Genomic DNA, 14,173 nt, shown 5'->3' with positions numbered 1-14,173 from the left:
CAAATAGGGAACCTGAGGCCCACTTAAATTGGTACCCAGTAAATACTTGTTGAATGAGGAATTTGAACATTGCTAGGCACACAGAAGACTTCCAGCAGCCTCACTTAGGATGCCATTTGCTGCTGTTATTTGCCAAGTTTTTGAAATTATTTTTTTCTCAATCTGGATGATCAATTACATTGATAAATTTCTACTGTAGCAAGCTGTCCTTTTATTCCTGGAATGAGTCCAACTTGCTCGTGGTATGTTTTAAATTGGATGTACTTTAGCATCTATTCATGAGTAAAATGAATGTACGATTTATTTCTTGTAATATATCTGTGTCCGGTTTGATAGCAAGGTTGTGTGGCCATGTGGCCTCAAGGATTTTTTTTTTTTCACATTGGAAAGAATTTGCCTGGCTTGTTTTAGTGGATTTTCAACCATCACTGAAATATCTTTTACCACTTGTTGCAATATCAGTGTTTCTGCTTGATTAGTTTTTTCCAAGTTGTAGTTTTTCTATGTTTTTTTTCACTCCTGACATTATTTACGCCTTCTGTTTTCCTATTAATCATATTAGTTTTGTCAATTCGGTTACTTTTTCAAGGAACCAGTGTCAGGCATTGGGACAAAGTCATGGACAAAAGTTGTGGACCAATGAAAACCTACCCTCATACAGCTTCTCTTATCCTCATGGAAGACAACAAGTGGGCACCCAGATGATGAGGAGTGAGAGCTGTGTGGGGAATTGGGAAGGGACAGTGCTGGATCAGAGGCTCAGAACAGCTGTTTTAGTCTCTGAGCACTTCCTCTGTGCCCTGCCGTGGGCAAGCGTGCATTATTTGATTCTCACTATAAGCCTGTTCTTCCCTTATAAGGGAAGAACCGTTGTACCAATTTTAAAGAGAGGAACGGACTCACTCGAGGCCTTAGTTGGCAAGTGAAAGTCAAGTTCTTAACACTCCGGCCAGACCTCGAGCCACTCACCACTGCTCTGGTTCTCATGCGCAGTTTTTGTTGGGTTTGGTGTGCAGCATGGGACATGCACTTGACACAGGATTGGCACCATTTCTTCTTGGTCACTGTATCAAGAAGCATCTTCCTTGAGCCTGTGGTTTCTCCCAGACACTGTTTTTTTTTTTTTTTTTTTTTTTAGAAATTCACGTTCTTTTATTTATTTATTTATTTATTTATTTATGACTATGTTGAATCTTCGTTTCTGTGCAAGGGCTTTCTCTAGTTGCGGCGAGCGGGGGCCACTCTTCATCGCGGTGCGCGGGCCTCTCACCATCGCGGCCTCTCTTGTTGCGGAGCACAGGCTCCAGACGCGCAGGCTCAGTAGTTGTGGCTCACGGGCCCAGTTGCTCCGTGGCATGTGGGATCTTCCCAGACCAGGGCTCGAACCCATGTCCCCTGCATTGGCAGGCAGATTCTCAACCACTGCGCCACCAGGGAAGCCCCAGACACTGTTAATCGTGGAGATTGACCAGGTCTCCCTGCTGCGCACCGCAAGCTAGACTAACCATGGTGTGGGCACGGAAGGCTTCACGATGCACTTTGCATTGACACCATTTCTTTGGTTTTCTAATTCCACCAAGGTTTCTCTTGAATTCATGATCATGTGGTAAGCCATTGCAAAATATTTTTTGAACAAAATGAGGTTGAAAATCTTTTTAAGTCACTCAGACCAATATTATGATTGTTTTCTATATGATTGGCTCTTCATTTTAAAACTATTTTGGTTATATGACATCCTAAAATTCATAATGTTTCATTTGTAAAGGATCTGACGGGCGATGGAGATGGCGAAGGGGAAGATGGAGATGGCTCCGACACTCCAGTGATGCCAAAACTCTTCCGTGAAACCAGGACTCGGCCAGAAAGCCCAGCTGTAAGTGCCAGCCCTAAGCCAAGACACTTCAACCACACATCAGCCTGCATTAAAAACCTTGTCCAGGATCTCCCTGGGGGAACTTTGAACAAATGTTTTGAAATTGGAAAATGATAGCAAAGCTCATGGATTATCATTGTGAAGGTTTTCACGTGGCAGTTCTCTACTTTTTTGGGAAGCACTCTAAGAAGTGCCCAAGGGTGATAGTTTGCAGGTGGATGATTCAACTGCCAGTTACCTTTGGGAGTTGCTTCTGTAGGTGGATTCTGTGACTTAAAATCTGGAAATGGGAAGGCAATTACTGCTCATGGTCACCCAGCCTGTTAGAAAGCAGGCTGACACTTGGTGACCATGGCAGGTGCAGTTGATAATCTCACCCATGTGATGTGTATCATCCCATTTTTTTACAGGTGACAGAAGACGCCGGTAGTTTACTCAAGGTTAAACATTAACTCTTGTGTGCAGGATTTGAACACAGGTCTGCAACACCCAAGTTCATGCCATTTTTGAGAAGGAAGCATAAGGGCTTCTCATCCGTCTTGGTGATCCAGTACCTTCGGGAGGAATGCAACAATAGTAATAATGCTTTTGGAATAGAAAAGTGTTTGATTGAGAGTAAACTTGGATTTTATTTTTCAATTCCATTTGCAGGTGCCAGTTTCAGCTGTGCCAGGCAGACTGGGACCTGCTGTAGATTGTCAGGCAGCCCTGCTGGCCACCCTGATCCCTTATCCCACAAAGTGGGGAGTTTCTGGGTGGGAAGTGACCAGTCCAGAATCCCTTCCTGCTAGAGCACCTTGTTCACTTCTGTTGGCCTGAGGCTGCCTCTCAAGCCCAGTCCTCTGGGCCCCCTGTCTAGGACCCCAGCCTCCATTCACCAAAGGCCTCGTGCTTATCCTCTCTTGCTTCCAGGTCCGAACCCGAAATAACAACAGTACCTCCAGCCGGGAGAGGCACAGGCCCTCCCCACGTTCCACCCGAGGCCGGCAGGGCCGCAACCACGTGGACGAGTCCCCCGTGGAATTCTCAGCTACCAGGGTTGGTTCCCCGGACGCTCAGACCCCTGCCCCCAGTCTCTAACTGGAAGATCTGCCCCTCTCATCACACCACGGAAAGTGGCCGCTGTATAACCTGCTTCCTTTCTTCACACTTATCATCCTTTCAGGATCTTACCTTTCCTTTCTCTCCCGGGTGCTGGGTAAGCTCTTCCTAAGCCTGATGACTTCTCTCCTGGCCTGATCCCTGGATGGAACCGTGGTGGGAATGCAAGAATTGCCTGTTGACTGGGTTCTTACTCCTCCTCGGAAAAAGCTCAAACCACTGATTCCAGAACTGTCTTGTCTCCTTAGTATCTTCAGTGACTCTCTTCAGGCAACCCCACGGGTTACAGCAACTCTCGACTCCTGTTGCAAGGCTGGGCACCAGGGAGCCCTCTCTGAGCATCACTAGTTATCCTGACGAGGATAACGATTCTGTCCTTGTCCTTAAGGAAGTTGCTTTCTCTCGCCACTTAAGGGACACTTACTTGTTCCTGGAAAACCATCCTTGGTGGTCTCTGTTTCATTAACTTAGGTCTTCACTCTACTTCACTTCTGCTTGCTTGGGAAGCCATTGGGGGTACCACTGGTCTCTGGTCACCCACCTGGTCTGCTGTGGCCCAAGCTACGTGTCCTTTTGTCCACAGTCCCTGAGGCGGCGGACAGGATCATCTGCAGGCACGCCATGGCTGTCCCCTGCCAGCCCCTACCTCACTATTGACCTCACAGATGATGATGTGGTGCCCCAGAGCAGCAGTACGCCCTATGCCCGCCTGGCCCAGGACAGCCAGCAGGAGAGCGTGGAGTCCCCGCAGGTGGACGCAGAGGGCAGAGATGCCGACAGCACTGAGTATCAGGTACCACTGGAGAAGGGCTGAATACAGGGAAAAGGGAACACTTACCCAGAGGTGACTTACTGCGGTTTTTGTCACTTTTATCATAATATTTGAATTCATTTGCCAAGTACATTTTTCATATGCAACATGGTCCTTGCTATATCCTTATCTCCTAGACATAACTCAAGCACCAGATTAGTTTACCATCGGATTACTGATTTTCTGAACATGACATCTTTGTACCTAGAAATATATATACCTTGTATACATAATTCATAATTCTGTTCATCATGTTTACATATACAATTGTTGATCTGCTTCTTTCCCTTATTAGGAACTGGAGTTGCCTCACTTTCATGTCTATAATCCCCTGTATTGTGTAATCCGTCTAGGGTTGTTCATAATTAACCAGTTGAGCTTGTTGGTTTCACTCAGGCTTTGCTACATATGCATGTGTATATGTATGTACACATATCATGTAGAAATCCTTTTTTCCATGTACATGACTTCAGAGTAGATCTTTTTTTTAAAATTAATTTATTTATTTTTGGCTGCATTGAGTCTCCACTGATGCATGGGGGCTTTCTCTAGTTGTGGCGAGCGGGGGCCATGCTTTGCTGCGGTGCACAGATTTGTCACTGTTGTGGCCCCTCCCGTTGCAGAGCTTGGGCTCGAGGCATGCGGGCTTCAGTAATTGTGACATACGGGGTCAGTAGTTGTGGCTCGTGGGCTCTAGAGTGCAGGCTCAGCAGCTGTGGCACATGGTCCCAGTTGCTCCGCAGCATGTGGGATCATCCTGGACCAGGGCTCGAACCCATGTCCCCTGCATTGGCAGGCGGACTCCCAACCACTGTGCCACCAGGGAAGTCCCAGAGTAGATCTTATAGATACATTTTAATAACCTGCATGATTCCATGGGCATCTCACCTTTTATGGCAAGTTTTTATGTGCAAGTGGCCAAATTTTTTGCATTTTAATGGCTTTGTAATATCCCATTTGATGGCCTGTGGTGGGAATATCCAGGTTTTTTACTCTGATCTTACTTCCTGTGAGTTTTCAGTTAATATCTTTCCAGATACTAGGTTACATGTTACAGGTTACATATTATAGATCCAATATAAAAAACCCCACGTTCCTGTCAAACAACCAAACCTGCCCATGCTCTGCCCCTTATTTTCAAGCCATTCTCACTGAATTTTCAACCAGGAAGTGTTGGAGGTAGGGAATTTCCTGAGGAACTCTGCCTGCACTTTCAGGAAGCCCTGTGTTGGACTCCGAGGCAGTTGCCATCGGGGTCAGTGGGACAGGCAGGGTTTTTCCTTGGCCCAACTGGTCTGTCTCATTGCGATTCCTTCATGTGGTTTTTCTTGCAGGACGGGAAAGAGTTTGGAATAGGGGATCTCGTGTGGGGAAAGATCAAGGGTTTCTCCTGGTGGCCTGCCATGGTGGTGTCCTGGAAGGCCACCTCCAAGCGTCAGGCAATGTCTGGCATGCGGTGGGTTCAGTGGTTTGGCGATGGCAAGTTCTCCGAGGTGAGTCCAGGGCAGGGCGAGCTTTCATGGGCTTGCAGACCCACAGTGTTTTCCTTCCCTTCCTTTTACAGTTTCCTTTTAAGATAACGGCCTGCTTTCTGCAGATGGATGAGACTCTGTGACTCTGTGTGTCCAAAAGGAGGACAAAAACTTCCCTTGCTCATTGGCTCACACAGGCCCAGAGCTCTGGATCCATGGCCACCTGGGCTCTGTTGGTCTATTTCTCTGTGGCAGAGTCACCAGTATGGATTCTGAGGGGCAGGAGTGGCCACCCGGGAAGATACCCTCAAAGTACTCCAGTGGAGAAGCCTGGAAGAGACAGGAAGGGGTGTCTGACTCAGTCATTTAGTCCTAGGGGCAGAGACATCCCTGGCTGGGCTTAGAGATGGATCCAGGGTCACCTGGTGACAGTTATGGAAAAGTTCTTTGAGTGGTGATTTCAGTGTTTCTTGATTATTGATATTAGCCATTTAAAGCTCACCTTTTGTATATACATATATATATTTAAAAAAAATACTTTATTAAGATAAAAATTTGCTTACAGTGCAGTGCATAGATCTTAAATGATCTATGATTCAATGAATTTTCAAAAATGTATGCACATATGTAAACAATATCTCAACCCAAATATAGAACATTTCGACCTCTGCAGTACGTTCCCTGTACACACCACCCCTGTAGGTGACCGCTGTTCTGATTTCTATCACTATAGACTAGTTTGGATTATACACAAACTTATGTAGATAATATAATATGTACTGTTTTGTGTCTGGCTTCTTTTCATGTACATAGATTTTTGAAAGTTGTCCTGTTGTAATACTCATCTTTCTTGATGAGAGTCTATGTTGGGGATGAATCAGGCTATTTTGATTCTTACACCTTTTGAAGACACCTTCGTAGACCTCCAGGTTTTGATTAGGATGCGGCAAACAATACTTTTCCTGTGATGTTGTCTTTAGCGCATCCCTCAACGTGTCCAGAGGTTAGGTGAGGAACAGCAGAACAAGTGGGCTGGGGTGGAGGCAGGTGTGGGAATGAAGGACCAGCCTAGTACATCTGTGGGACTTGGCCTCAAGTTGAGATTTTGGTTTTCCCATAAATTGGGCCATTTGCCATTAACACATTGAAGTTCTCAAAGGGCAAGAATAATATGACCTGGAGTCTCCCTGGTGGGGAGAGTCTGCATACAGAGGTCCTCCTTGGCCAGCAGAGGGAGCTGAAGGACAAATGTCCTGGGCCTGTGCTCTCCCTGAAGCATCTAATTGCAGGGCGATGACTTGTGTGCAATGAAATGAAAAAAAACATGGAGTGTTTGTAATTGCTTTGGCCCAGTGAGACATAAAATGTGCTTAGCAAACTTAGCAAGACTGCGTCTGATGCTAATATTTAAGATGCTGTTATGTTAGCATTATGGGATGGGATTGCAATATGGGGCCTGGTGCTTAGGCCGCTTGCTGTATTGAAGCAGTTTGGCATTGGGGTAGCACCTGCGTTTCCATGCACAACTGTGTTGAATCCCAGTTCCTTCTCACCAGTAGTGGCAACACCCCTATGGGTGGTTGGGCTTAGAGATTGAGAGGGGAGCATGAGTGCCAGCACTGGGGAGAATGAAATATCACATGTCTTGTCAGCTCTGAAACCTGAATGCCCAGTTTCATCTCATAATTGGCAACCCAAGTGTTTCATGCATGGCCTGGGGACTTGGGGATGAGACTTATAGAATATGGATCTTTAGCCCCAGTGGAATTCTTGTATTAACAATTCACGATTACTAAAAAGAGCTTACTCTGTGCCAGGCACTGTTCTCTAAACACATCCATTAGCTCAATAAAAGGCTAAAGTAAGTAGACAGTAAATAGTAATCACAGCTATTTGTCATGCTCACGAAGGAGGAAAGAACATGTGCAAAACCCCTAAAATTGGAGCATCCATGGTGAATTTCAAGACTGAGCTGCAAGGGGGTCACACCAGGGATCATGAAAGTCATTTGCTCTGAAAATATCTGTGAACCTGATCCCCAGGAATAAGCTCATGAGAAACCCAGGGCACCCAAGACACAGGCTGTAGGTGAATGTTGATGATGGCTTTCTCTTCTAGATACCAGCAGATAAGTTGGTGGCCTTGGGGTTGTTCAGCCACCACTTTAACCTGGCGACCTTCAATAAGCTGGTCTCTTACAGGAAGGCCATGTACCACGCTCTGGAGGTAACATGGTGGTGGGTGGCTAGGGCCTGGCCCCATGAATGGGTGGGGTTAAAGCAAGAAACATACAGAAAGCCAACTCAGGCCTCAGTGTGGCCAAGGATGGGTTGGAGGGGACCGGGGCAAGCAGGGAGGAAGGAGGTTAAAAGACAGTGGCCTGACAGGCCGTGCTGGGAAGGGAAGGAAGGGATTTGAGACTGCCCATGATTTCCTAGTGCTACCCCAGCTCCCAGCTGGTCTCCGTCTGAATTGCCCACTGAATGAGGAAGGAGGAGCCCTGGGAAGTAGGAGGCGATATTCGAATCAGTGAGCAAGCTTTTCCAGAACTTGTGGTTCAGGGCCAAGACTGGGCAGCTGCTGAGGGTCAGCTGCTTCCTCCCCTTGTCTGTGGGATCCGTCAGGCTCTGTGCTTCCTCTACCTTGACTTGCAACTGAAAAGATCAGTGTCCTCTGTCCAGCATTTATGAGACAAGCTCTGTGCTTAATTAGACACGTAAGTCCTGGTGCTTCTGAAATAGGACTTAACACCTCCACACCTTCATTAGGGAAATAAAACAAGAAACCCGGAGCTTTCTCAGAGGCCATGAGACAGTGCTGGCTGACGCTTCTCCTATAGCTAAAAAGTGACACAGCTAATTCTGATCCTCTGCCCTCGAGAGGGAGCTGACCCACTCCAGTTCCCTACAGGGAAGAGATCATATCTGGTGCCTGTGTGGGGAGACTTAAGGCTCCCCCCACGGCCTGTCCCTGCACAGGCCATTCCTCGCTGTCACATACCACAGCTCAGGACAGCTGTCTGGCTATGAAAGGGCCCAGTGTAAAGGGGAATGCAGGCCCCAGCAAGGGGCATCCCTGGGTGGGGCCAGGCAAGCACCCGCCCCTCCTCTTCATCAGATTCTCTCTCTATCTCGGCAGAAAGCCAGGATACGGGCTGGCAAAACCTTCCCCAGCAGCCCTGGAGACTCGCTGGAGGATCAGCTGAAGCCCATGTTGGAGTGGGCCCACGGGGGCTTTAAACCCACCGGGATCGAGGGCCTCAAACCCAACAACAGGCAACCAGGTGGGAATGGCTCCCTGTGGCAGCACCCCTGCTGCTGGTGGTGGGAGCATCCTGGGGAGATGCAGTCACCCCTGCTGCCTCTCATCCCAGCCCGGCTTTACAGTAGCCAGTCAGCCCTGGCTGGCTCCTTAGTTTAGTTTTTTCCAACAGCCTAGCCTTTTCTAGTTTCACTGGATACTTTCCTGCCAAAAGGTCAAGTACATATAACCGGGATTGAATCTGTTCTTTGTTTTTTATTTATTTTTTAAATTTTTTTACATCTTTATTGGAGTATAATTGCTTTACAATGTTGTGTTAGTTTCTGCTCTATAACAAAGTGAATCAGCTATCTGTATACATATATCTCCATATTGCTTCCCTCTTGCGCCTCCCTGAATCTGTTCTTAAAGCTTGAGTAAACAGAGTCAAGATGGAATCTTCACTAGCACCTTTTCTTAAAAGGAAAAAATAATTAAGCTCTGCATATTGGAGGAAACTTGGAATGTGTTTTAAAAAAAACCCCACAAACACCCAAAATCTATAAGTCACCTCCATTCAGAAAGGGGCATCATCTATCCTCACGTTGACCAATATTGCATTTCCCCCATTATTAGGGATCTGTGGTTTCTTGTTGTCACTCTCCAGAAATCCAGGATTTGTCTTATAATCCTTATATTTAACGCAGTGTTTTCTGTTTTGTTTTGTCCCTCCCCGCCAAAAGTGGTTAATAAGTCGAAGGTTCGTCGTGCAGGCAGTAGGAACTTAGAAGCAAGGAAACACGGTATTCCCTCCCCATCTTTTGACTATGCACTATTTTCTCTGCACTTTCTTTCAATTTCTTTGCATACACAGTGGTCACTGGAAAAGAATCAAATCTGTTAAAAGTCAACCTGAACTCTTACCCCTGCCCCTTCACTCCAACCTTCACAGCTGCCCTCCAGGGCAATATTTTTGGGTGTGCACGTCCTTCCAGCTCTTTCTGTACACTGGTTGGATTCCTGCTTTCCCTTTATTTCTCAATATTTATCGTATAAGCACTGTTAAATGTCATTTTCTCACTAAAGGGTCCTTATGATTTTTAATGGCTGTGTAATTTTCTCTCCTAGGGTCAGAGTCAAACTTAACCATGTCCCTTATAGATTATACTATATAGGTTGAATAAAAATACAATGGAATTTATAGACATATAAACAGTAGCCACCTAATATAATTAAACGTTTTCTAGTAGCCACATTAAGAAGCTTAAAAAAAGAGTAAAATTAATATTGATCATACACTTAATCTATTTCCAACATTTTACCATTTACCACAGTCAGTATAAAAAAAATTAAGATATTTTACATGACCTTTTAGTCCTATTTTCAATATCTCGTTTTTGATGTGTCTTAGAACATCTCAATTTGGATGCTAAGTTCTCATTAGAAATTGGATCAACTGCAGTTTTTAAATTCATGTAGAAGTTAAATGTAAAATGCATTTCCTCAGTCATACAAGTGGCATTGCCAGTTCTCAGTAGCTACATGTGGCTATCAGCTCACTGGGGATCATAAACAGTGTCAGGGTTTCATCTGTAGACTGAGCTGTGCCTAATTCTCTTTGTGCTGGGTCTAGAGCATGTATTTTGCAACTACAGCTGTTGAAGACCCTGTACGTGGGTTAGCTGCGTGAGGAGTTTTAAATTACGTCCTCATGCAAATTTTCCATAGAGGGACCTGAGACACCCAGGGTAGACTCATGTCATGGCCAGATGCAGCTGGCACCCAGGCATAGCAAGTAGGGTCCTGTCCTCCCAGCACCCTCCTCCCACCCAGCCATGGCTGCCTTCTCCTCACCTTTCACAGAGAACAAGACGCGAAGACGCACAGCTGAGGACTCCACCACCTCTGACTACTGCCCCCCAGCCAAGCGCCTCAAGACAAATTGTTATAACAATGGCAAAGACCGAGGAGAGGAGGACCAGAGTCGAGGTGATTGTGGGGCGAGGAGGCTGGGGGACGGTCCATCCTCAAGTGGAAGTGGGCAGGTAGTGAGGACCACTCAGCAAGGGCGTAGATGATCGGTAAGAGGCTCCCCGACCTCATCTCACACCTTCTCTTTTCTCAACAGAGCAAATGGCTTCGGATGTTTCCAACAACAAGAGCAATCTCGAAGGTAAGGCCCTATCCCTGGCTGGCTTCCCTGCCTGGGTAGTGCTCCCAGCCTGTGCTCCAGGCCTGCTGGTCTGCCCTGCAGAGGTCCACCCCCAACTCTGCGTTGACCTCAGGTCGAGGCGTGGACATCTTACTTAGATGCTACTTAGAATGAGTTGCCTGGTTTTCACTGAGGCTGATTCCTAAGATCAGTGAGCGGGAGGTGTGCCTGGGGACAGAATGGAAATGAAAATGCTTGGGCCAGGAGAGCCCAAAACCTGAAACCATGATCTGTGGCCTCGTGAGCCCCCTGAACAAGCACTGCAACTGGCTTTGAGGTGAAAGGCAGACACACTTCACCACTGTCACTCTCAAAGCCAACTCTGGTTCTTTGCCCTGGCTGGGAATTCTGCTGGAATTGTAACTGCCCAGTACACATCTAACGGAACTCGGAATGTGTGAGGACAGCTGTCTATTGCTTCCTCAGCCCGATGTCCTTTAGTCAACAAATATTAAGTGGATCGTCAGTGCTGGGTAGGAAAACAACAGAGCTGTTGACCCAGGGAGCCCCGATTGGAGCAGGCCCTTTTGATTCTGGGAACCTGGACCCATGATCCTCCTATCCCCCAAGGCTCCTTCATCTGTCTGCTTCCTGGCAGGGAGTGCTTGGTATTTATTTTGCAGGCCCAGTCCACCTGGTCAGTGATGTAGATCAGTAAGACCTGCTGATGTGAAGGGACAGGATAGCCTATAGTAAAAGGACCCGGGCTCTGAAATTACAGCCGTGGCTGTGTGTAGGATTGGTCACGGGCAAGTCCTATCATGATGAGACAACAGGCAAACCGGCATCACCACAAATTCTCCAAAAGTCCCAGCCTGTAAAGAGTCTTTAAAGATTTTTCATACCAGACCCTCCAAGCTTGGTTCCTCTGCTGGCACAGCTGCTTCTTGTTCTGTTCTGTGGGCACCACCCTGCCCCCCATTTCTGGGTCAGATCTTTGCCTGTCCTGTGGGACCTTCTGCTTGGAGCTGGCGATTTAGCCTCTCCATCTCTGGAGCAGAGATGGCAACTTTGAAGCACAGTCAAAGGAACAAATTGTGCAGAATCTTTGGCATATTCCTCACGTGGAGTACATAAGAACAACGAGACACAAGGCTTCAGCAGCTGATCTTGGGGCTGTCATTGCCACAAGGTGCATCCCTGTCTTTCTTACAGATAGCTGTTTGTCCTGTGGTAGGAAAAACCCCGTGTCCTTCCACCCTCTCTTTGAGGGTGGACTCTGCCAGACATGCCGGGTAAGACCAATCCCCGCCCTGGACTTTCCTGCCCCTTCCCTTCTTCTCAACTTCCCTGCACTTCCCTAGAATAAAGCACCTGCGTGTAGGCGGTAGGGAAGGCTCTAGTGGGGCCGATCGCCCCACCCTTCACTCAAAGGGGCGGTGCCCCGCAGACCCCAGCTAGTTGTCCCTGTAAAAAGCACCAAGCCGCCCATGACCTGTTCTGTGGCTGCGTCCTAGGGCCTCCGCCAGTGAGCAAGCGAGCGGGGCCTGGAGGTCCCTGGTCTCCGATTTCACAGGCATTTCTCTCTGGCTGCCAGGACCGGTTCCTTGAGCTGTTCTACATGTACGACGACGACGGCTACCAGTCCTACTGCACCGTGTGCTGCGAGGGCCGCGAGCTGCTCCTTTGCAGCAACACCAGCTGCTGCCGGTGAGCATGGGGACTGGAGCCTCGCTGACCTGGGGACGGGGCCCGGAGCCAGTATTAAATCTGTGGGGGCCTGTCCTTGAAGTTTCTATGTCCCTGAAGTAGAACTGGGATGTTGGGATGGGTTGAAGAAAGGCAGGGAGCGGGCTAGAGAAGGATCCGCAGAGCTGCCTGTGGACTGAGGGTGCCCAGGTTTCCAGGGAGAGATTGCTGTTCCTCGCACACAGGGCCTTGCTGCCCATGGGGAGGGGCAACTGGGGGCCCGAGAGGGTTTCAGCCAGCACACGCCAGCCCCGTGGGGAGGGTGGGGCTCGCAGGAGAGCCGCCTGATGACGGCCACCCCTCCTCCCCGCCACCCGGCGTAGGTGCTTCTGTGTGGAGTGCCTGGAGGTGCTGGTGGGCCCGGGCACGGCGGCGGACGCCAAGCTGCAGGAGCCCTGGAGCTGCTACATGTGCCTGCCCCAGCGCTGCCATGGCGTCCTGCGGCGCCGCAAGGACTGGAGTGTGCGCCTGCAGGCCTTCTTCACCAGCGACCCGGGGCTCGACTACGTAAGCTTGGCACCCACCCCAGTGCATGGAGTTCACAGAAACAAAGCTCCGCTGTACGGAGGAGCGTCTGAGAGCCTCAGACTGGAGCCCCGGCTAATTAATTGTCCCGTGTGCACTTCCCAGGCGGCTCCAGTGTTCTTCCCTCTCCTCCCTCTTGGCTTGGCTTTTTCAAGGGCCTGCTGAAGAAATAGGGATGGAACTGACCCAGACTTACTTAGTCTTAGTGGAACTGCAGAGGGGAGGGAAGCCTGGGACCTACTCCCAAGTCTTAGTGGGCATATATGGCTTTTCCTGGGCTGCAAGTTCATGGAGGAGCACATGTCTTTTTGTGGGTGACTTTGCACCCCTGTCAGAGCTTCATCTGTTCCGTGTCTAAGGGTGGAAGGGCCATCTGTGCCAAAGCTCCCCAGGGCATCCCAGCGAAGAAAGGGCAGAGCTCAGGGCTTGTGTCCCTCAGAGGAAGACCAGCCCTTCTTCCAGAGCTTGAGTCCCCCTCCCCACACCCACACCTTGACCTCCATGACCTCTTTATTTAACCTGGCAGGAAGCCCCCAAGTTATACCCTGCGATTCCCGCAAACCGAAGGCGACCCATTCGAGTCTTGTCCCTGTTTGACGGAATTGCGACAGGTGAGTTAGGGGTTCACCTGGGGATGCTCACCTGATCCAGGTGTCCGTTGTCAGTGTCAAGAAAGACCCCTGGGAAGTACCTGTTGGTCACCTGTTCTGAGAAATCCACTGGCTCCTTGTTTCTCTCCTCAAACCTCTCCACCATTTCACCCACCTGGTCCTCTTTTGGTCCTTTTTAAAGGCATGGATATTTTAGCCTCTGCATTTTATTTTTTATTATGTACAGGAATTTTGGAAAATTATTTTCCGTTCCATAAGCATAGATATATTGGAGATTATTAATTGGGCAACTCTCCTCCTAACATCTCTAATCTTGGTTCCCTCCCGTTTCCTCTAGGTTTCCCATGTATAGAATAAGCATAGCTGACATGCATGTTTGCCCCTGGGCACTTTGCCTGATTTAACTCATTTAATTGTCAGAACTGCCCTGTGGTGAATTGTTAGGAACATTTCCCTTTCAGGAGAGCAGGAAGCAGTGAGAATGCGTTGCTGTGCACTTAGCCTCACTTGTACTTCTATTTGTTCACCAGTGTCCACCTGCCTAAAACACTGACAGTTTTTAAAGCTTTTTTTTCTCAGCATGGTTTTGGAGAAGATACCCATTCATGTATCTGACTCTGCTGGGGCGGTAGATGGGGG

The 14,173-nt window shown here is 48.3% G+C and overlaps 1 protein-coding gene across 10 annotated transcripts in view; it reads left to right on the top strand.

The window, feature by feature from the left end:
* Positions 1–14,173, top strand: part of DNMT3B (DNA methyltransferase 3 beta) — a 36,831-nt gene that overhangs the window by 14,122 nt on the left and 8,536 nt on the right. For 7 of the 10 annotated variants that reach the window (XM_059895864.1, XM_059895861.1, XM_059895855.1 and 4 more), the window contains exons 4-15: positions 1,766–1,873; positions 2,786–2,911; positions 3,558–3,767; positions 5,120–5,278; positions 7,376–7,483; positions 8,396–8,540; positions 10,361–10,486; positions 10,626–10,670; positions 11,865–11,944; positions 12,247–12,359; positions 12,722–12,905; positions 13,450–13,534. In XM_059895864.1, coding sequence (XP_059751847.1) covers positions 1,766–1,873; positions 2,786–2,911; positions 3,558–3,767; positions 5,120–5,278; positions 7,376–7,483; positions 8,396–8,540; positions 10,361–10,486; positions 10,626–10,670; positions 11,865–11,944; positions 12,247–12,359; positions 12,722–12,905; positions 13,450–13,534 — 1,489 coding nt within the window. The remainder of the gene's footprint in view (positions 1–1,765; positions 1,874–2,785; positions 2,912–3,557; positions 3,768–5,119; positions 5,279–7,375; positions 7,484–8,395; positions 8,541–10,360; positions 10,487–10,625; positions 10,671–11,864; positions 11,945–12,246; positions 12,360–12,721; positions 12,906–13,449; positions 13,535–14,173) is intronic. The other 3 variants (XM_059895863.1, XM_059895859.1, XM_059895858.1) reach the window with 1 other exon arrangement.

The sequence above is a fragment of the Balaenoptera ricei genome, chromosome 15 (assembly GCF_028023285.1).
Source record: "Balaenoptera ricei isolate mBalRic1 chromosome 15, mBalRic1.hap2, whole genome shotgun sequence".
NCBI lineage: Eukaryota > Metazoa > Chordata > Mammalia > Artiodactyla > Balaenopteridae > Balaenoptera > Balaenoptera ricei.
The sequence above is the reverse complement of the archived record's forward strand: the minus strand, read 5'-3'. Positions and strand labels throughout refer to the sequence as shown.